We start from the raw sequence: 20,598 nt of genomic DNA, 5'->3' as shown, positions 1-20,598 counted from the left end.
TTAGCAATTTTCGATCTCAAACTCCACCTGCATTGAAATGTATATACATTGACGATCCGGACGCGCCACGAGCACAGCGGCTTGGAATTGTTTGATTTTTGATATTCACAAAATAAGAAAGAACCCTGTCTTCTCGCAATACTAGGGCATAGTACAAGGGAGCCACCGTGGTGTCCGTTCGCAGCCATATTGCCGATCTCATCCCTCCTTACGCTCCATCTATTCGGCTTCAAGGCTGATGCCTTGGGCTTTGGCCGGCTTGCTCTGCACGTGGCCCCGACCCGAATACCCTTCACTACTGATACCATATATGGGATTGGATTTCTCGGACTGCAGAAGAGCGATGTCAGCGTGACATGTGGAGGATACGGTAAAACCCGAAGCAACGCGGGAACGCGGCACGGTGTTATCGTGGAGGAACTCACCTTGAGGTATTCGTTGGTAGCTTCTTGCCATTCCTTGGTCATAGTCCGTGGTGGTGGTCGCGAGAAAGCGCGGATCGCCAGGAAGAGAGCACACGAGATCGCAACACCGGCCGCGGTATAAACCCAGACTTTTGTCCATTCACCGGGCGGGTCCGTGGCGCGAGGGCCGTGAGGTCCAAATGCAATCCACCATGCTGCGAGAGTGTCAGCTAGACGGCCCTTGTTTCACTCGAAGCTTGTTTCTTTTGCAAAGAGCCAGGCAATCGAGCTTGGCAAGAAGCTCGCATCCGTTTCCAGCCTTGCAAGCAAGCTTCAGGACTCGTCCATACCTGCTTTCTTCTCTTGTAAAGTCATTTCGTGCCAATCGACCTTCATGCGATCCCTCAGCTGCATCCAAAGCTCGGCTTGCTCTTGTGGAGGCATCGCTTCCCATCTCTTCTCAATCCCGGCAAGGGTAGGGTTGGAAATGGCGTGAGCGGATCGGACCTGGGACTGGCTGGTCATCGGAGGCTGCTGCGTTGTAGCTGAGAAGGTTGGCGCTAGAGATCGGCTCGAGGACTGGAACTGTCGAAAGGCAATCCGCGGACATGTTGTCGCAGGACTCGTGGAAGCACGAGCTGCACGGGGTAAGGAGCGGAGATACATGTTGCTGGAGAGCCTGAAAGTGCAGTTAAAACATGCGAGAAGTCAACAGTTCGATGACCTGCCGAAGCCTGGAGCTTCGGAACCACTGTTGCTGCTGATTGAGCGCCGATTGAGACTGGTAGAAGGGGCGACGTGTATCTCAGGTCGTGGATTGGGATCAAAGTTCCATGACAATGCTGCGAGAACGGCGCTAGCTCCCAGTCTTGGCACAAATTAAATTACGGCCTTTCATCGAGGCGTCACTCCACATGGATGTTCGAAGCCGGACGCCGGTACAGCACGGCTCAGCAATTTAATAATTATGTGGCAGATCACCTTCGTCGCCGCAAAATACTCGCGGTTAACGACTTCCTCAATGCGCTTCGAAGTGTCTATCTTGGTTTCCTTGTCTCTCGGGATGCGCGACCATTTGTTCTGCTGCTGTAACGGTCGATACCAAAATTACGCCGATTTCTCCTAGCATACCTAGGAGTCCTAGCTCGTCGAGCGGATAGACGTACAACTAAAGCAATGAGGCAAGAGAAGAGCTGTTACAGGATCTCAATAGAGGCAGAGGGAAATTTGTTCGTATCAAGGCGCATTAAATGCGGACTGGTGCTGCTGGCCGAGGAAGAACGCTTTGATCCCCAAGGTAATAGAGACATCACGTTAGTGGTGCACACGTGGAGCTTGTAGAGAATCACGCATAACGCTCTGTGTTTCGATGCTCCCTTGCTCGTATCGTCCCATGTAAAGTTCTATCTTCATTGCAGCGTCAAACTTCCGGCGTCCCTCGACTGGCGCATACTGGAAGACATTGCCCGGCGTTCCCCTTTTCCAGCAATCCGGCCCTTGCTTTGTGCGCACGCTGATGTGATCTTCCAGACGACGTGTGGAAGTTGCGCTGGCCCTTCTCTAACTGTCCTAGATCGCCTTAGACAGTTCCCTTTCCTTTGCTGGCCTCCTTGAGCAGGTCGGCCCACTCTAACTCGCCTGGGTCGTTTGCCTGCCAGTTCATGGCAATGCCATTGAGGGCATTCTTCAGCGTCTCACGAGAACTGGCATACACCATGCGGGACTACAAGAATCAGTGACCGTCATGCCGAGTGCGTTGTACACGTACCTTGACACCGGTATTGTCCTGGTTGATGTATGTAATGAATGCAATCTTCGATCTGAACGTCCAATTCAGCATGTCCACTCTCAAATTCATGATTCATCTTTGCGCGCATACCTCTTGCCCTCACCACCCTCGAGCTCGAATTCTACGTCGTAGATGGCGTATGAAGGGCGGTCCTTGCCAGTCTTCTCCTTCTTGGCGATGAGCTTTTCCCTGAAGGTGTCATAGTCTGGCTCATTGCCGACTTCGTCCACCACGATCTCCTTCTGGTCGTCGGAGATCTTGTAGATGATGTATTTGGGACCGCCACGACCGAGTTTCAGCTCATTGAACTTGGAGACGCAGTCCGGATTGACAGAGAGACTGGGTGTGACTGCATCAGCGAACGGACGAGGGCGCACAGGAATCGAGTTGGTGATTGAGGGGGCACGTATGAACATACCCGGAAACAGGCTGTCAGAGGGTCAGCTAAAGTGGATTTAGAGGATACTTTGAGGGGCTCACCATAGCTGCGATTCGATGTCAAGGGTTCTTATGCGACTAGGTTCGAGCTGGTCTTGGTTGTCAGTTTCAGTCCAAGTGAGACGGCATGTTAACAATGCGGAAATGAAGGGCGGCAGAGATAGCAGATTATTTGAGCGGGCATAACAGGCATCAATAATGGTGCCTGACCGAAGGGCAGAGTTGACGTACCTCGTCTGATATCTGTGGCGCAAGACTGGACAAAATGATACAATAGCGTCCAGACTGCGAGGTGCGTGGGCAGAGGAATAAGAGGTTTGTAGGTGGGATGAATAACAGACTGGTTCACGCAACTGTTGCAGCGAAGAGAGCGACGAATCCATGGTGGGGCCCAGAATCAACAGTCCGCCAAATCAAGAACGAGGGGCAAAGGTTTGACCCGAGCCGTTGGCGGGAGGACGCCTTTCACGCCGTGCATGCCTAACGAGCGCTTGGAAGACTTCTAGGCCTGCTCTGACTGCACCTGCTAGCTACCTAAGGTACGTGTACACATATCCGGGTTTTACTTACAGTCATGGAGGGTGAGCTTGTACCGGTAACCATGCGCATCATAACTGGGTACTAGGTAGCTAGGTACCTACGAGCTCGACATGATTACCCTTTTTGTTACATCGAAGAGTATAGCTGTTTGTTGCTCTGATCATGTGTCGACCGCCTTCGCTTCCCCTGGCGCTCTCCTTTGAACCAGTGGCGGCTATCGCGACCTCTCTGAGACAATCGCACCCAAATTCACACTCAGAGGCTCAAGACTCTGCAGATCACTACCAGCTGGATAGGTTGCATGCAACGAACGAGGGTGCACACAGCTGAATGGAGATAGGTATCGCCGGGGGACGGGCGGCGTTACTGAGATGCATAATGCTGGGCCGCGTATCGAAGGTCGCTGACAAGGACGTTCCATGTGTGTTTGTTGAGCTATCCTTGTTTGACTTTGCGCACCATCTTCCAGCTTAAACTGCGAAGCCACAATCTCGTCGAGTTCGCTGTCTACCTCTACCTACGGCTACTTCGAGTTGGGCCACTGTCAACTCCAAGAGGCTGTGTCGAAGTTGCGAACACACACACTGGCCAGAGACTCTCAACTCAATCCTGGTGCTCGGCAAGACATATGGCCACCTCTGAAGGCCAAAGGAAAAGAGGCACTTACCTCTACGCATAGGTGATTGTGTCTCATGGAGCAGCCGCAGCGTTGAAAAACTACCTATGTGACATCTCCACGCCATCGCTTTGCCCTGCATCAACTCATTGGGCGACCATCTATATCTTGGAAGCTATCTCGGATCTGAAGACTTGATACAGGTTTTTGTTGTGTCCGGCATGAGTTTGGTCATTTACAGCTCCCACATCGAGGAATCCATTCTGTCAGGGTGCGTGGGAATCTCGTAGCTATGCCGTCGAAGGGTTCGCTTGGTGGTCTGGCCTTGCGTGTTGAAACTATTGCCACACCCTCTGCCTCTAATACCCCTTTCACTGCATTTCCAGCCCACCCGCTACCTTCCAGACCTTTCAGACCTGTATCCATTGCAACGTTCCCTTACCAACACCGACCGCTATCCTGATTCTGCATCTGTTATCCTGCCCGCCCTTTCGTCTTCAGTACGCTCTACATATCGAAACACACCCACCATGCCCGACTGGACTGCTGACTCGGAACGGGCTCTTCTGATGTCCTTTGCTTTCGAAAAGGACAGGCCAACTTTCGAAACAATGGCGGAGAGAATGGGTGCTGAAGGATTCACTGCGAACGCCATCCTGTATTCACTTTCTTTTTACATAACCCTATCTCTGCCCTTGCTCCCCCATCCAGAACTGTGGAATTTCCCACTTGCAACTCCCTTCGACTCTTTCTGTTCTGTCTCTTTCACAACAACCTTTCCCTCCTTTGCCTCGACCTCCTCGTAAAAGTCTCTTTGCACACCATCTCGATTTAGCTGTCCCGTCCGTCTAGCGACCATCAATCAACTTCATCCACCATGCCTTTCAAGTGGGATGCTCAGTCTGAAAGTGATCTACTTCTGTCTGCCATTGCAGCCATGGGAAATCCACCCTCAACTATCTGGGATCAGGTGGCGGAGAAGATTGGTACTGGTCATGAAGTCAACGGCAACGCATGCAGGTATTGCCAATATCCTGCTTCTCTACAATTCCACTTGTGGCCCTTCCTTTGCCGTGTCCATACACCATGACTTGAGATTCATTGCACCAGTCAGCTAACTTATCATGTCCACCTACAGCCAAAAATTCTACAAGCTGAAGAGAGAGTCCGAAAAGATACTCGCTGAGGGTGCCGTGGTAGGCAGTGATGACGTGGCGACGCCTGTGAAAACCCCGAAAACCCCTGGCAGCAAGGGAACCGGTGGGCGCAAGAGAAAGAATGTCGGCGTTGATCGTGACGGGGAAGTCGCTACGCCCACCAAGCGTGGAAAGGCGAAGAAGGACGCAGCTCCTGAGGTTGAGGTGAAGACTGAAGTCCAGAATGAGGGTACCCCTGCGGTCCAAACCGAAGGCACCGACGGAGCCTAATGAGGGATATCGAGGTGACTACTTGCACACGTCCCCGTATCACTCGAGCGCGAAAGCTAACTCGACCTGTAGAGATCGGCCCTGTCATTGCGATCTTGCCGATGCAATCAGTTTTTGCAGCCAGCAGAAGACGACTTGTTGGGAGTGCTTTCCGAAAGGGACTACTCGCACCTCCGACTGGCTGTCTTGAGGATGTTGACATACGCTCACTTGGGCTTGATTCAGCAATGATGAATGAACAGATCGAAGGAAGCGAAACATGACACAAGACACGAGTTGAGCTGGATATTGGAATAGACGGGCAACCATGGTGAGCTCGTCAATAAGGGTAGCCTTTGTTACTCCTGTCTTTTCTCCTGGGCTCAGAACAGAACAGACAGCACCAAGCCAATGGGAAAGGATTCAGTGCTCTGCTATCAGGCTTGCGCATTAGTTGACCCGGTCAGCCCCAGAGCAATTCTACGGCAAAATCACCTTCGGATGACTGGAAAATCTCGCACTCTTCTGCCCATCTTCACATCGCATAGATGCGAGGTGACTCCAGCCTCCGTCTTGCATTGTAGCTCCAATTACCGGCCTGTTGTGACAGTACTGGTTGTTGCGATCTAGACACATAAGTGTGCTCCGCTCCGCCATCCGGGCCTATTCGTTGGTACCGAACCTAGAGCTCTTCGCCGTCGTGACGTGGGTGAAACTGTGGATTCTGGAGGCGTCTTCATCCTTTTTGCTGTTCAAAGGCGTCCGAAACATACATTTTCTTGCTGGCAACTAATTAGATCACTCTGACTCTGGCACTCAAACCGCGCCAGCTTAGATGCTCATTGGACGACTTGAAAGGGGTCCAGCTCAATCAGGTGGGGCAGTTTCTGTCTTGTTGCCGGCTCTCGCAACCAGCAAACCCGACCCTCGCACAACAATGGGCGAGCAAAGAGGTTCGTGTTCGAGTCAATTGTGTCCCAACTTGATCTCCCCTAACATTCCGCCCAATCAGTGAGCGGTATTTGAGTCGTTTTGGCCGGTCAAATGACCGGAATGACATTAATACCGCTAGTAGCCTGCCAAGATCACACCTGCTGCTGATGATCAGGACGACCCACATCGTCCTCCTGCAGCCTCCCTTTTCCCTCCTCTTCCAGCTGCCATCATGCAGGCTTTGACTTTGCTCGATGGCGTCAAATCGATGCCTGAACCGGGTCATCCTACATGGTACATTCACTGCATCGAATTGCGCGCTAAGCCGTGGCGATATCCCGCGATTCCGGATAGAGCAAGCCAGCTCGACAGCGAGATTAGTGCGTTGCTGTCTCATGTGCACACTGCACGTCGAAGATGCTCGCTCTGAATGCGGAATTCGCGTATCACTCAGGTCAATGTTGTGAGTTCTTCTCTAAACTCGATTTCAGTATTCTTGACAGCTCCATACTCTGGCAATTGCTACCTCGCTGTTCGGGCTTGACACACATCGTCCCATTTCACCGTCCGTGTCTCAACACTCATCCCAGGGAGTATTTCAGCAATGGCGATCAATTGGAGACTTCGGAGCACAGTATTCCAGCTAATAGCAGCGGTATATGCTGAACTGGGAGAACAAGGCGTGAGTGAATGAATACTGTTGGCAGTAGAGTCTTCTAACTGTTCCCAGTTCAAAGGCCGATATGCGTCAATTGCACAATACTTTGGCCCTGAGGCCTCTTACGACGCCATCAAATCATTCTTTGCGAAAGAGGTTTCAAAGGCAGCAGACCAATTGAAAGCCCAGAACCCCAGTCACCGTGGCTCTGGACGAGGTATCCCTTCGAGATGCCCAGCTGGACCTTCCCGCCGTCCTCCGCATCTCTACTTCGATGATGAGGACATAAGCGTCCTGACGCAGAGGGAGTTTGAAGCGGTAGAAGCTCGCGTCGGCCATTCACTGCGAGGTCCTGCTAAGCGCCCTCGAGTAATCAAGGCGTCACCGCACCCATCACCTGGTCCAGAGGTCATATATGCAGCAACTGTCGTCGATGCGCCAGAAAGCCGGTCGATTTCCGGTCAGGCAGCCAGAAATCAGCAGGAGCCAAACAATCCCACCCACGTTGACACAGTCCTGTCTCATAGTGAGGTACAGAGCGGCTCATCCTGTCCTCCCCCCCAAAGTGATAGTGGTCCCAGTCGCAAGCGGCTATTTTCAGAGCTCGGTGACAGCGCACAGCCTGAAATCGACGAGTCCAGCCGCTGCAAGCAGCCGCCGCAATTCGAGTCATTCGGCTACGTCACCAATCAAGGCCAGTATCGATGTGCTTTGTGCTTAAGCCAGCTACCCAGTCAGGAGGCGCTTGACCGTCACGAACGCATCAGCCAGGAGCACCTCCGCAGCCTTAAAGATGCAAATAAGGTGGCCAAGGGTCGGGAGAAACTAGCTCAGCTTACCATAATGCCGCGCGCTAGAGTTGATCCAAACCCGCCAGCGTCTCTGCAGCCTCAGAGAGTTAGCGATCTTCACGAGACGTCCAAGCTACATCAACCCTGTGGGCCCTCAAATGCTGCTCCGCCAGCAGGAAACATCCGGCAAAGCACGCCCTTGGACACGATACACGTCCGCAGGCACTCCGTCAGTCGTACGGCCTCCCAGCCGCCTAGCGATGTCGGGAGACCAAATCCACAAGAGGACTCGAGCATCATGGTCGATAAAGGCAAGGCAAAAACCGCGTCTACGCTATCTCCAGCCTCACCACTGTACGCTCCAGATATCCGTCCACCACCACCACCTCAAACACCATCCCGACCGTCTCCCATTGCGGAAACTCGACCAACAACAGCCCGAACCGAGATAGGGACGCTGGACACGCCTCATACGTTCAAAACAGCCTTTACCGCTCTGCAGCAGCTGCAAGATCTCAAGCCCAAAGCGGACGGGAACCGGCTACCCTTCTCAGCGACCGAGATTGCAGAAGTCATGCGCTCCACCGAAATCATGATACAGCTGATGGGCCACGTGCAGAGAGAAGCCAAAGCCGTGGCCTCGTCCTACCCAGCAGCTCGATCCTTCGACTCTGGCATAAGCCTCGGCTCAAATCCGGCTTCTAGTGGCGCTGACGAGCGTGAGGCCCGCTTTGCAGCTGGGACTGAAGCACTGCAAGGCCCGGCTTTGCCAGTCGCTGCGGAACGAGGCCACGCAGCGGTTCCACAGCCCATCTCGGCGCCGGGGATTGACGTGTACACGGGCGTGCGTCGTGACGGTGGGACCGGAGAAAGCAAAGATAAGGGGAAACGCAAGGATACTGGAAGCGAAGTATCTTTCATTGTTCTGGAGTGATTGGATTCATGGATCGAGGTACTTTGTTCTCGACACTTTCGCCTTGTCCAATTTCATTCCTAGTTGCGATATGTACGGTTTGTCGCATAGAATGCAGCTGTGCTCTGCTTTGGCATCTTGCCTTTTCCATCATTCACCCTAAGTGACAGAATCATCAAATTATTCTGGCAATTCGGAAATCTATTTATTTTGAGACCAGTGAAGGTGCCGTTTCTGAACAATGTACGCCATGCGCCAAGTTCCGCAGCACGTACGCTTGGCGACTTTGAAAGCCACGAACGTATGTGAAACCCCTCCATCACAATACATTCGGCGCCGTGATGGCGTCCCCATTTCCACCAAAGCTCCAGGTCTCGGTCTCGGTCTCGGTCTCGGTCTTGACCTTCTTGATCACGCCGTCCTCGCGCTTGACGTAGCGAGTGTCAGCGTCGGCGTCGGTCTCGAAGTCGTCAAACGCTCGCTTCTGTGGCATGTAGAATGGCATCTGGGACTGGCATGTCGAAATATCAACACCGACACCTGGTCCTGTGCTACCTCTGATTGTGGCGCCTCGAGAATTGGCAGCAGTCCACTTGCCGGGTGGCGTGCCTGGCGTGGAGTGGGCAGGTGATGGGAGACCGTGTGCAGCATTTGAGCTGCCGAGATGATTGCTCCCCTCGACCTTGACGTTGCAGTCAGGGTGATGAGTGCTCTTCGCGACGTCGGCCTTTCTCTCGCGCTTGACACTCGGCTTTTGCCCGTCTTGGCGAGGATTGCTGTTGCTGGCTCGTAGTCTGGGAGTCGCGGGAGTATGGCTCTTGGTGTCGCCTGACGGTGGACTGGTGGTCGTGACGATGTTGAGGCGGTTGCGCTTTTTGATCTCGCTTAGCCGCTTGACGATGGTGTTTGCCTTTGTGCCCGTCTTTTCTGCGTACGGGGTGATGTAGAGCTGCAAAATGCGTTAAAAGGGTGGTATCAAGTACTGGTGATGGGTTCCGCGATCAAGCGGGACAAGGCAAGGTGAGATCCAGGTTCGAGTTGTGGGGGGTGGTGAGATGGGGCAGGGAGAGGTGGTAGGACAAAGCAGGGAGAACTCACGAGGATCGGCTGTGGCGAGTCGCGCATCAACTCGAACAGGTACATTGCATCTTTGGTGATCAGGTCGGATTTGTTGTTGGATTGAGGCTCTTTGGAAGACATTGTCGGGGTCGAGGTGTTGCGATGTCTATGGAGTTGTGCAAAGGACACTTCACTGGAGGGGTGTTACAAACACAGTGAAAGGAGTATTGAGATTGGGGATGGGTTGATCGAGCTGGGAGTTGCGCTGGAAAGGCGAACAAGTAGACGCTAGAAGCAAAGTGTCCGGCTGAGAGGCGAGTGCTCCGTGAATGACGAGGTCCGAGCATTCAGGTCTTCGTCAATATCACAAGGTTATCCGCAACGGGCACGCACATGTGTGGATAAGGGCAGTGATGAATGAGCAAGGAAAAGAGGAGGTTGGTAGCGGACTTCACTTGAGGCACTACCGTGGTGAGGCTGTTGAGCTTCAGCCTGTCAATGTCCCACGACGTGCAGGAGAGTACACAGTAGGTGGATAGACCGGCCTGTGGCTGGGACATCCTGTCCTGGGCGAGTACGTGCCTGCTGCCTGGTGCCTGCATCTCTGTACACCGCCGACCCTGGAGCGCCCCATCTCCATGCTCATTACCAACACGCTGCGCAACGCCCTTACCTAGTAGCCTTGTGATTCGACATCTGTCACTGGTGAGAAATAGCGTTGCAAGGATGAGGTACCCAAGGCTCATGTCGGCCAATTCTGGCCACTCAGCCAAGCCGCCGCTAATGCACCGTCGTGCGCTAACCGAATGCAAAAATGGACGACAAACCGCACGACCAGCGCCAGGCAGAAATGTTTATACATTGTTTGATATCGAAGAAATGAGGTGGCTGGGAAAAAGAAGAAGGCTGGGAAGCCATCTCCCACATGAGACGCCGGCACTCCTCTTTCCGCCTTGCCGGTATCTTTTGATGCAGGATCGGCCCGCCCATCAGTGCATTCCAAACCAACGGATGTCGTTTTGCCTCCCGCCAGTATCCCACCGACTTCCTCTCGGTTTCTCCATCAATCCGGCTACGAGTACAGAGTCAGACGCGACTTCCTGGCCATGTCCCCTGCGTTTACGCCGATTCTGGGCCAGTTCGGTCACCCGCAATCCCCAGCTCGCCCAAATCAGATGAAGCTGCTGCTCCCGCTGCTCTGCCCATGATGAAAGTGCCCATACATCTGATCCTCCATGCCCGCCGCTGCATTGAATGCCTCTGGCGCAAACTGTGCATGTGAGCTTTGAAATGAATCCCACACGCTCGCGGCCATCTCTTCGGTCTTGAGTTCCTGTGGGCCGTCGGTTGCCTCAGTAAATCGGACCCCGTCGATGGTGGGATCTCTGGGTGCCTCTCGAGCTCGTTTCGACGGGGTCGGTTTCTTCTCCTCGTCCTCATCATCGTCGGATGCTTTCCGCTTCTTTGGAGTCGTTGGCGGCGAGCCTGCCTGAGGATCATACTCCTTGCGAAGTTTGTAGTATTTCTGGCTGTTACCGATCAGCGTCACCAGTTTTGGTGCGGGAAGTGCCCGGACCTGATAGCTGACGCTGTTAAACCACCGCCCAAGCGATCCGCAACACGTTGCCATGTCACGGTCGACGGTCGTAAGTTCGCAGCAGAGATTGCCAGCAGGAGCATTTTACGCTCTGGACGACTTGTTATTTCCCGTTGCCATATGATAGCCGTCAACTTACCTTTCTCCGCAGTCCATTGATAAGGCATAGTTGTAGCACCAGCAAACTCGACAACAGCGGAGACAAAGAACTGAAAGGATGGAGAGAAGAAGACTGTGAGCAGGTGTGGGTGGAGAGGAAGGCAAAGCAAAATCGAAAGAGGTCGAGGACAAATAAGAGCGATAGGCCTGTACCTGTGTACGGTAGCGTTGTGCGGTCAACGAAGGTCCCATAGCGTGGGTGTAGACATCCGGTCACTGCCCCTTTCGCGGTTCATGTCATTTGAGCCTGCTGCATTGGGTTTCGAACCCGCTGGCACAGGGATGTCCACACATGCATAGGTAGTTTGAAGTCTGACCAGTAGAAAGCCAGGTCCCGTCAACAAGGCACGGCAAGCAATGCAGTATGCTCGCAGCTAGCGTCTTGCCCAGTTGCGGAAACCGACATTTGTAGACCAGGGCTCGAGTGCCGCCGTATCGGCATACTTTGAACAAACCCGTGAATGCTCGAGATCGTAGGATCCACCAGTGCAGGAGAATGGTCTTCTTGAACCGTTTCTGACAGAAAGCGAACACGACAGCCAATCAAATGAAGCACTATCATGCAGGTCCCTGGACAGAAACGTCGTAACGGCCTGAAAGGCGATGTAATTACAATACCTTCGCCGAAAAGCCCAGTGACAATCCCTAGCGCCCTGAAGCACTCAATCGATACTGTTGGGAGTCCCCCTCCATCACACACGGGGAAGTATAAAACGACATTGGTTGCATGCAGCGACAAGAACATACTGATATAGTCCTCAGACACTTTATCAGTCCTGCACCAGACACTTATTCAATCCATTCCACTCCCTGTCCTGTATTCATTATCGTCCAGGCCTCGGTGAAGACCATGGCGCAGAACCAAATCAAAGAAACAGACATCATGGTGCTCATCGCGGCAATCCAAAACTCCGTTGGCCCAATCCAGGTTCGTGGGATCCAGATTCGATGTACCAGGCCTGGCGACTAACAAATACCCATCAGGTCGACGCCGAAAAGGTCGCGAAGCAGCTCGGCATGAGCCTCTCGACCATCCCGCCTAAGTTCACGGCCATCCGCAAGCGATACAACATTGACATCAAGGTCGTCAATTCTGGCGCGTTACAGCGCAACAGGCAGAACAGCCCCAAGAAGCGGCGGCTCTCGAATGGCGGCGGGCCGAAGACGGTCCGATTGCTCAACTCTCACCGTCACCACCATCACCAAGAAGGCCCATCCGCGATAGGCGAGGAGATGTGTTTGCAGACTGATGTGGCTCCACCTCAAGGGACTTTGTGAGTTGAGGGGGGTCAGGCTTGTGTCGACCGTCTTGTTCAGTCACATCGCTTGGCTATCGCGGCGTGCGATATCAGCAAACTGGGGCGTCCGTCAGTTCAGGATACACAAAACAGGCTGTGAACTCTGTGTGTCTGAGGTCACGATGTATTTCCGTCGCGCCATACATCTAACAAGGTGTGTGCATCATGTCGACGGCGTCCGCGGCATTGTACCAGTGATGGACAGGACATTGGGCAGGACCCAGATCACTTTGTCTATCTCAGCTCTGTCACACCCACAGGACGGCGAACAGCATCATCTACATCATCTGGGAAGAGTGGCCATTGTCAGCGCGGTTGTCATTGACAGCTGAACGCGAGATATATATCAAGAGGCGTAGACCACGTTACGAAGAGGGAACGACATGACAAACAAGTGCAACGCATTTGATTGCTACTGGCCTGGACCGCCGCTATTCACACGAGCATTCTGCAACGGTGCACTCACCATGCAGTCACTCCGGCATCATCGCTAGCTCATTCAGTTAGGACGAGCGGCCTCGTATGGCTGCCCTCTTTGCCTCCTTGGCCTTCCTCTTGGCCTTCTTCTTCCTCTCTTCCTCAAAGTCATATTCTTCATCGCTGCCACCGCTGCCATAATCCTTTGCATCCACATCAAGCTCTTTGTCACTGTCCTGTGACATCATTGAGGGGACGACTCGAGCCTTGCGAGCTCGTAGTGACCGAGTCGAACGAGGAGTTGGCGTAATCTGAGTATCCGAACCAGAAGAAGTCTCGGCGTCAGATGCCATTTCCGTGTCAGAGCTGGCTACCGTGCCTCGACGCTTGCGTTTGCCACTGCCACTAGTCTTCTTGCTAGTTGTAATCGGGGCTTTAGGTTGACTTCCACGGCTTGGAGTAGTAAACGTTGGCGTGGGTGTAGCGGTGGGAGTATTCGTGAGAGTAGCCTCGTCCTTGCCTTCCTCCGTCTTGTATCTCGGAGTCTCAAGCTGCGCAAGGGATCGAATGTCCTGAGCGGATGCCATGATGGCTCTGAATCGTTCCTTGACAGCCCGTTCAGTCGGTCCTTCACCATTGCTCTCGACCGCTAATTTTGTTCAGTTCAGTAGTCGATCTCCAGTGAGAAAGGGCTGGAAACGTACGCCATGCTTCAGCGACAGCCTTCGCATTCAGCTTGAACCCCGGATTGCAGACGATAGCGGTTCTCAGTAGCTTGGAAGTTGTTAGTGGGATGAAGCGTGATTTCCGGATCGAGGCTCTGACCTTGAACTGTTCCTCGGTAGTCCACTTCATTGTGATTGTGGTGACCGGTACAACGTTGCTTGATAATGAACAACAAGGTAGCGGTTGAGGTAAGATGGTTCAAACAAAGCGGCCACTGATCTGTCGTGACTGTGCTGTCGAGAAGAAGAAGAAGAAGAAGAAGAAGAAGAAGAAGAAGAAGAAGAAGAAGAAGAAGAAGAAGAAGAAGAAGAAGAGCCGCATGGTGGCAGAAAAGTGTCAACAGGATCGAGGCGAAGCGTATAGTCCAACCCGCTCTTTCGGCCAATAGAAGTAGCTAGGGAATCGTGACGAACGTGAGGCTGTACATGTTTGTAGACCTTATCAGTTCCGCGGTCGACATGGGACTAGCATATACACCGGCCTGGACTTACAACAGGGGACGGTGTGCGATGTCCCCAAAGCCTCCAAGCAGTGAGTTCCAGGAGCATATATTGGCCTAAGCATCTGTGGAACCTAAGCATCTGTGGAAGAAGATCAAGACTTGGTGTACTTGCGGCGACGCTAGATACTGGTACTGATGCGGCGTCGCTGGGCGAAGTCTGAGATTTAAACATCCACCACGACGTATTGTGGCACGACAGGTGGTGCATGGTTGATGACCTCTGCGACGGACATCTTTGGTCTGTAGGGCTAAGGGAACTGGAGTTGAAAGAGAGCCCAAGCTGCTGCGAAAGCGGAATGACTTGCTCCCCCAACGTCCGTAAGTCAGGCGCCTCCTTCTGTGACAGCGTCGTGCTGAAACGAGACAGTGGCTTCATATCATATGGCATGGCAATGAGGTTTGTTCAATGAAGCTGCATGAAGACGATGTGTTGCAGAAAGCCATCGGGAGGACAACACGTCGACCCGTGGTCTGGATGTGGGTTTGAGACTGCTGCCAATCACTTGGATAGGCCCCGATCTTGCAAGCAGCAGACTCCTTATCTCCAAGCTTTGTTCACTGAATGTCGTCGGAAGGAAAACACTGCATGTCGTCGGCATCATCCGGTGTGACCCCTGCGGAGAGATTATCCACCTCTGCGACCGCATCAATGCCATGGTTTACGTCGGAACATAAGCTTCTTCAAGCTCTGGCCGACTGGGCTTCCCAAGCTGCTTTAGAAGTCGTGAGCACCATGCCGCCTTTGCACGGCATCGTCGGGCTTGCTGCATGACAGAGACGTTCCTCGGCTTGCCGAAGGAAACGGGCTAATTGTTCAATAGCCTCAACAGTGATCCAAGCTCAAGGCGTCAAATGCAGCCAGAGGAAGAGACTGTGGATGAAGACGTGATGTTCAGCTAAAAACGATCATGTACTGCGTTGCTTGGTCCTCGGCAACGATCTTCTTGGGCGCATTTCCGTGGCGCTGGTCGGTTGGGAAGCTCCTCATCATCGCCTGCATCTCGTCTATGCACCTGTGAGATCCTTCCCAGAATCTCGGGCTTGATCTTGTTGCAGACAAGACCGCGTCCGATCGTCCTCTGCCGCGGAGATACCAATCGGCTTGGATCACAAATGTCGAAAGAACAGTCACCAATAGCTAGCGAAGAAGAGAGTTACAGTGCATAGCCGTGTTGGGTTTTACCGTGCGAGGACACGACTGAATGTGATGTAGCTGGACCCAAAGCTCTAACGGCCAAGTCCCGGCGGGTGCTGGAAAAGCAATTATCAATATGGATTTCCGCCGCATACAGTGAGCAGTATCAGATACAGTTTAGGCGCCTGGAACGAACTGAGGTAGTCTGCAGTCGAGCGGTCTTCCAACTACTTTACTGGCGCACCAGAGTTGGCTGTGATATATTCTGCCCCTCACACGCCAACGTGCCGTCGCTTCAGTGTTCACACAGCCTCTCGGTGTTTAGCCACGGCCGTCTTTTCGGTCTCGCTCTCGGCCTCGCGTGGCGGCGATCCAGGAATGTCGACACCAACAGCCAAGAGGCGGTCGTCCAGCGCGCGCCGACGCTCCTCGTCGAGATGCGAGAGGTCAACGGCGACTTCGTCACCGAATTTGGCGGCAATCTCTTCGAGCGAGAGTCCGTTGGTTTCAGGGAGGCGCCACAAGAATGGAAGACAGGCCGCGGGAACGATGATGAAGACGAGGTAATATCTACGAGTCATTAGCACAGGCGCTGAAAAGACATTGTGAAGTCAAGACACTTGCCTCCATCCAATATCGGCGAACGCGGTCGGGGCGACCTCAGTGTAGAGCAGCGTCGAGGCGAAGAGACCTGCAATCGAGGTGCCTAGTCCGTGGGCTCGTACTCCGGTTGGGAAGATTTCGCTACAGTATACGTAGCTGCTGGCGTCCTGGCTGCCTCCGTAAAAGGTCACAAAGAGGAACAAGAACAAGACACCCGCTGCGTTGCCGCCCTTGTTGGATGTCCCAGCATAAGTGGCCACCATGGCGGTCTCGATGATCATCATGCAAATGCAGCCGGCCAGGCCGAAGGTGATGATGGGAATCCGTCCAAGGCGATCAAGCAGCATGGCATTGACCCAATTCATAAATGCCGCCCATGAGGTGTAGAGCGCGTAAAGGAGGAGAGGTAGCCACCCGTACAGGCCGAGGTTGTTGTACAAGAGGACCTGGTAGTTGTTGACCACCAGCACACCAGTGGATTGCGCGGCGCATCTGGCCGAGCGTGTTAGCAGAGATTGCAAAAATCTGGGGACGGACACGAGACGTACTGCACCAGCAGGCCCGAGTATATTCGCTTGCGATACGACGCACGCTTGAGCATGCCCCAGATTCCGTGCACACCAGTGGCATTCTCCAGCTCGATCTGTTTGGAGATCTGGTAGAATTCCTCCTTGGCCGCCAGCCCTGTCGGATCATCGGGTCGAGTGTGCAGCTTTTGCAAGATATCGAGCGCATGCCGCTCTTTGTTCTTTGAAATGAGCCAACGAGGTGATTCGGGCAGCCACGGCGAGCCTATGAGCAGGATCAAGGGCGCCACGATTTGCAGACTGAGGCATAGTCGCCATTGCACTTGAGGCGCTGCAAAGTAGCAGCCTAGACCGGTGAAGGCGGCCGATCCCTGGACGCACGAGTTAGCTCCCCACACCACGGGGATAAGTAGCAGATGTATAACTTACGTAGCCACAGACAATCAGGACGCCGTGCGAACCTTGCCCAAATGTTAGCATGACGTCGAGACGGAGAACGATTCGGAAAAGCTGCCTACCTGTCATTCGACCTCGTTGCTTTGCAGGCGATAGCTCCGACTATACCGCACGTCAGTAGAGTTGCATTTTTGCAAGTCGAAGCAATGGACTGACCATGTACGCTGGCACGGTGACTTGCATCATGCCGACACCGATGCCATTCAGGAAACGTCCGGCAAGAAACATGCCAACGTGAGCCGCCCCTCCCTGGATCGCAGCCGAGATGACGCAGATGGCACAGACTATCTGGATGGACCTGCAGCGGCCCAGTCTGTTGAGGATCCAGTTGACAATGAGAGCACCGATAATGCCTCCTCCAGCAAAAAGACCATTGGCAGCTAGTTTCCCATTGTCAGACGTTTACACTGCCAGTGGACGAACCTGCTTGCGCTTACCACCGATGATATCGTTTCCCTTCTTGGCATTTGGTCCAGTGAGGGAAAGTTCAAAATAGTCCCAGAACGCGGGTAAACCGAAGACGGAACCGATAATCGACGAGTTGTATCCGTACGTGAACGACCCGAGGGCGCTGAAGAAGACGACGGTAAAGTTATAGGTGTTGGCCTTGGCCGAGTGCGAGGTGTCGACCGCGTCCCCCGTGCCACGCTTGAACACGCCCATGCTGAAGAATGAGGGAGGCTCGCGGTAGATACAGATACAGACGACGGAGATCGAAAAAGGGACTGTACAAGCTGACTGGCAGGGCGGACCAGGGATTTATATTCCCGTTGCGCTGCCAGCTACCACACAGCCACGAGGTGAAAGTGGATCATCCTCCTTGGAGTCGAGCAAGGCGAGGTACTTACAGTAGTGACGGTCCTCGTGGAGAACGCTAGGGGACAATTCTCTGTAGGTCAATACCTCGTATTGTGTTGGAGAACACGGCACACAAGCGGTGAAAATCCGAGAGCCGGGGCCCTGTCGCACCATGAGGGATAGCGTACAGCGTAGAGTCTGATGACTTCGCGGCGCCATGACCGCCGCCTGCGTTGAACCAAGGCAGACGAAGCATGCTGGGCGTAGGAAGCAAAGAGATGATTAGAGTTTGTGGGGGATTCATCATGACCTTGGGGAATCGTGGGAATGAAGTTGGGGAGCTCCATCTCCCCCGCGCCGGGGCCCCTGCCGTACGTGTGGGCGCCAGGGAATAAGCCCGGGGTTACCTGATTAGGTATTCCATAGCTCAGATGCTTAACGCCAAAAGCATAAAGGTGAATTGGCGGAGGCCCAGAGCGGCAGAACTCCGTGCGGTACGGAGTCCATGATCAAGGATCATCGCCAGTGTACGGAGTCTACTCATTCTCATTCCCAGTTAACCTCGGGTATCCTGCTGAACGTTGCCCATAATCACCAGTCCGCGCTAAGTTGGTCGCCAATTCTATCCGCCCCAGAGAAAGGCACAGACAGAGTTCTACCACGTCCGGGGTACAGTCGCTTCAGATCTATGCACCTGCTCCTTCGGCTGAACTGATGATGGGCCATTCCCGTGCCTAGGGTTTCAATTTTGACTGGATTTGTTTCGGGACTAGCAAGTAGGTTAGCCTGCGCAGCAGCAAGAGATACCCCGGTCTCTCAGTTCTGCTGGCGCGGTCCCCTCCGGCTGCTGGCGGGGGCGTTTCGTTTTCTGGGCCAACGTGCGCTCCTGGTTGAGGAGAGGCTAGGGTGTGCTCGAGGTCATGGTCAGGCCCGTTATGGTCTGTGATGGGATCTGAAAGCAGAAGAAGAATACGTAGCAAGCAGCTTCGCAAAAGGCCGGCTCATTCGAACAGTTTCTTTGTCCGAATCAGGCAAACTATTTTGCCAGGGAAGCACAATATAGCATCCCTCAACCCTCCTTGTCGGGCTCGGCTGCCCTCAAACACGGGAAAACCATACTTCCGCAGTCGGTTCCAAGCCGGGAAGGGCAGCCATGATCTCTGAAGATGGCAGGATCTCTGAGCATGTGATCCGGTCCGGCTTCGATTCGTGTGACCGCTGGATGATCTAGGTTGAGGAGACAAGCGAACACGAGCCAGAGCATACAAGGCGAGAAAGCTGATGATTGGCCGGGTAGTATTGGGCCGGGCGATCGATGAAAGCCGCCGCCAGCACTGCATGCTCTATCACACACGTGCTTCGCTTCGTCTTCTCCACCATCTTACAATCCACCACACCGTACCCGCCGTCAGTATGGTCCTGTACGCCAAGAATACCCCAACCGCCCAATTGACTCTGTCGTAGTATCCGTACAGTAGCTTGCCGACGGCATGGTCTGGACTCTTCCCTACACCGAGGCCGCCTATACCCACACTGTGCTTGTTGAAGGATGATCGTTTCTCGGATTTCTCCGTGACAGGGGCTTCTTCGGCGGCATCGGATACTGCTATGGACGAAGACTCTGGACCCATAGCGGGTGCGGGTTCATCAGACGATATCGCAATCGCCTGGCTCATGCCGTCCATGGCAGTTTGGCTCGGTCGTCGCCGTTGCCGCGGTTGCTTCTGAGAGTACCATGACCCGGAGGAAAATGCTTCGGCAGTGTTCTTCCGGAATTGGCGGGTCATGAGATAGACAATGAGGCGGAGGTCAGGCACAGTAAATGTGGGATATTTCCACAAAGCCACCGCGTTGTACGGAGGCAGCTGATCGAGGAGGTCTGCAAGCACGCCCAGGGTGAGGCCCCAGAGAATGAGTGGTTGCTGAAATGTTAGCAATCCGTTGCGTGCAGAGTTGGAAGAAGGGACGCCGAAGGGAGCTTGCGCCCAGCCTGATAAAGTGGAGAGGTTGTCTCCTCCTTCCCTGGGTATAAAATCTGGGATTGAACTGGCATAGACCGATTCTGTGGGGAGGAGACGGACTGCGCTGAACATCATTCGGCCCATTGTCAAGCGGATGAGTTTATGAACAGTCGGGCCAACGCGTTTGGCCCATCGGGCAGAGATGTCCACGGCCTCCCTTGTGCGTAGCGTGGGCGAGAGCAAGGCTCGAAGCGAAACCCAGTGTATTGAGGCTACTTCTGTTGGCTGTGGCTGTACAGGTGGCACGTGCTTGTCCGTCAACAGGAAGATATAGGGACACAGTACCATCAGCACATCCCTGCCCCATGAAGTCGTAACAAGTCGTTCTGGCAAGTTGCCCGCATGGAGACAGTCGGCCGTTTCCAGGTCCAAGCCTATCTCTTCCCGTGTCTCCCTGATGGCCGCAGCCAAGTCGTCTTCATCCTCGGGGTCTCTTTTCCCGCCCGGCAGAGCCACATGCCCCGACCATCTGTCTCCTGCTCGACCAGCGCGTTTGATGAAGAGCAGTTCAGGGTCGCCTTCCCGTACCCAATCTTGCGCGAAGAATTCAGATAACGAGGATGGAGGTGAAGTGGGCGAGTCGACGGCCACAAGTGAGGCATTGCCCACTGCGAGAACAGGGCTGTAGGCGGGGCGGACGCGTATGATCACAGCAACACTGGCTCTCTTCTGGGACGTGTTGGGTGGGTTTGGTACATGCGGATAAGGATTCTCGCTGAGTTGGATCAGCACCGATTCAAGCGCCTTTATGATGGCCTTGGAGTCGCCCGACATGACTGCGGGAAGATTGGGAGTTGAGGTTCTCAGCAGGA

At 53.8% G+C, this 20,598-nt stretch overlaps 11 protein-coding genes across 11 annotated transcripts; 4 read left to right on the top strand and 7 right to left on the bottom strand.

Annotated features, from left to right (window-relative positions):
* Positions 1–219: 219 nt before the first annotated feature.
* Positions 220–1,070, bottom strand: A1O7_05161 (cytochrome c oxidase subunit 4; the record flags this gene model as incomplete). Its single annotated transcript, XM_007759171.1, has 3 exons — positions 220–330; positions 426–619; positions 755–1,070. The coding sequence occupies 3 exons, from the start codon at positions 1,068–1,070 to the stop codon at positions 220–222; spliced, it is 621 nt and encodes a 206-aa protein (XP_007757361.1).
* A 913-nt stretch (positions 1,071–1,983) lies between these two features.
* On the bottom strand, positions 1,984–2,609 carry A1O7_05160 (uncharacterized protein; the record flags this gene model as incomplete). Its single annotated transcript, XM_007759170.1, has 3 exons — positions 1,984–2,127; positions 2,173–2,224; positions 2,284–2,609. The coding sequence occupies 3 exons, from the start codon at positions 2,607–2,609 to the stop codon at positions 1,984–1,986; spliced, it is 522 nt and encodes a 173-aa protein (XP_007757360.1).
* A 2,055-nt stretch (positions 2,610–4,664) lies between these two features.
* On the top strand, positions 4,665–5,214 carry A1O7_05159 (uncharacterized protein; the record flags this gene model as incomplete). Its single annotated transcript, XM_007759169.1, has 2 exons — positions 4,665–4,807; positions 4,926–5,214. The coding sequence occupies 2 exons, from the start codon at positions 4,665–4,667 to the stop codon at positions 5,212–5,214; spliced, it is 432 nt and encodes a 143-aa protein (XP_007757359.1).
* Positions 5,215–6,730: 1,516 nt separating this feature from the next.
* Positions 6,731–8,509, top strand: A1O7_05158 (uncharacterized protein; the record flags this gene model as incomplete). The annotated part of the gene is made up of 2 exons (XM_007759168.1): positions 6,731–6,808; positions 6,857–8,509. The coding sequence occupies 2 exons, from the start codon at positions 6,731–6,733 to the stop codon at positions 8,507–8,509; spliced, it is 1,731 nt and encodes a 576-aa protein (XP_007757358.1).
* A 298-nt stretch (positions 8,510–8,807) lies between these two features.
* A1O7_05157 (uncharacterized protein) lies at positions 8,808–9,688 on the bottom strand (the record flags this gene model as incomplete). Its single annotated transcript, XM_007759167.1, has 2 exons — positions 8,808–9,437; positions 9,587–9,688. 2 exons carry the CDS (start codon positions 9,686–9,688, stop codon positions 8,808–8,810), a joined length of 732 nt encoding a protein of 243 aa, XP_007757357.1.
* Positions 9,689–10,718: 1,030 nt separating this feature from the next.
* Positions 10,719–11,177, bottom strand: A1O7_05156 (uncharacterized protein; the record flags this gene model as incomplete). Its single annotated transcript, XM_007759166.1, has 1 exon — positions 10,719–11,177. One exon carries the CDS (start codon positions 11,175–11,177, stop codon positions 10,719–10,721), a length of 459 nt encoding a protein of 152 aa, XP_007757356.1.
* A 976-nt stretch (positions 11,178–12,153) lies between these two features.
* A1O7_05155 (uncharacterized protein) lies at positions 12,154–12,581 on the top strand (the record flags this gene model as incomplete). The annotated part of the gene is made up of 2 exons (XM_007759165.1): positions 12,154–12,231; positions 12,288–12,581. The coding sequence occupies 2 exons, from the start codon at positions 12,154–12,156 to the stop codon at positions 12,579–12,581; spliced, it is 372 nt and encodes a 123-aa protein (XP_007757355.1).
* A 523-nt stretch (positions 12,582–13,104) lies between these two features.
* A1O7_05154 (uncharacterized protein) lies at positions 13,105–13,873 on the bottom strand (the record flags this gene model as incomplete). Its single annotated transcript, XM_007759164.1, has 2 exons — positions 13,105–13,667; positions 13,723–13,873. 2 exons carry the CDS (start codon positions 13,871–13,873, stop codon positions 13,105–13,107), a joined length of 714 nt encoding a protein of 237 aa, XP_007757354.1.
* A 64-nt stretch (positions 13,874–13,937) lies between these two features.
* Positions 13,938–14,132, top strand: A1O7_05153 (uncharacterized protein; the record flags this gene model as incomplete). The annotated part of the gene is made up of 1 exon (XM_007759163.1): positions 13,938–14,132. The coding sequence occupies one exon, from the start codon at positions 13,938–13,940 to the stop codon at positions 14,130–14,132; it is 195 nt and encodes a 64-aa protein (XP_007757353.1).
* Positions 14,133–15,683: 1,551 nt separating this feature from the next.
* A1O7_05152 (uncharacterized protein) lies at positions 15,684–17,630 on the bottom strand (the record flags this gene model as incomplete). The annotated part of the gene is made up of 7 exons (XM_007759162.1): positions 15,684–15,951; positions 16,000–16,476; positions 16,533–16,882; positions 16,941–16,972; positions 17,030–17,069; positions 17,124–17,347; positions 17,405–17,630. 7 exons carry the CDS (start codon positions 17,628–17,630, stop codon positions 15,684–15,686), a joined length of 1,617 nt encoding a protein of 538 aa, XP_007757352.1.
* A 1,481-nt stretch (positions 17,631–19,111) lies between these two features.
* Positions 19,112–20,560, bottom strand: A1O7_05151 (uncharacterized protein; the record flags this gene model as incomplete). The annotated part of the gene is made up of 2 exons (XM_007759161.1): positions 19,112–19,324; positions 19,370–20,560. 2 exons carry the CDS (start codon positions 20,558–20,560, stop codon positions 19,112–19,114), a joined length of 1,404 nt encoding a protein of 467 aa, XP_007757351.1.
* Between the last annotated feature and the right edge of the window lie 38 nt (positions 20,561–20,598).

Source organism: Cladophialophora yegresii (assembly GCF_000585515.1).
Source record: "Cladophialophora yegresii CBS 114405 chromosome Unknown aczIN-supercont1.3, whole genome shotgun sequence".
NCBI classification, from domain to species: domain Eukaryota; kingdom Fungi; phylum Ascomycota; class Eurotiomycetes; order Chaetothyriales; family Herpotrichiellaceae; genus Cladophialophora; species Cladophialophora yegresii.
Note: the sequence above shows the minus strand (reverse complement) of the source record. Positions and strands in the feature narration are given on the sequence as shown.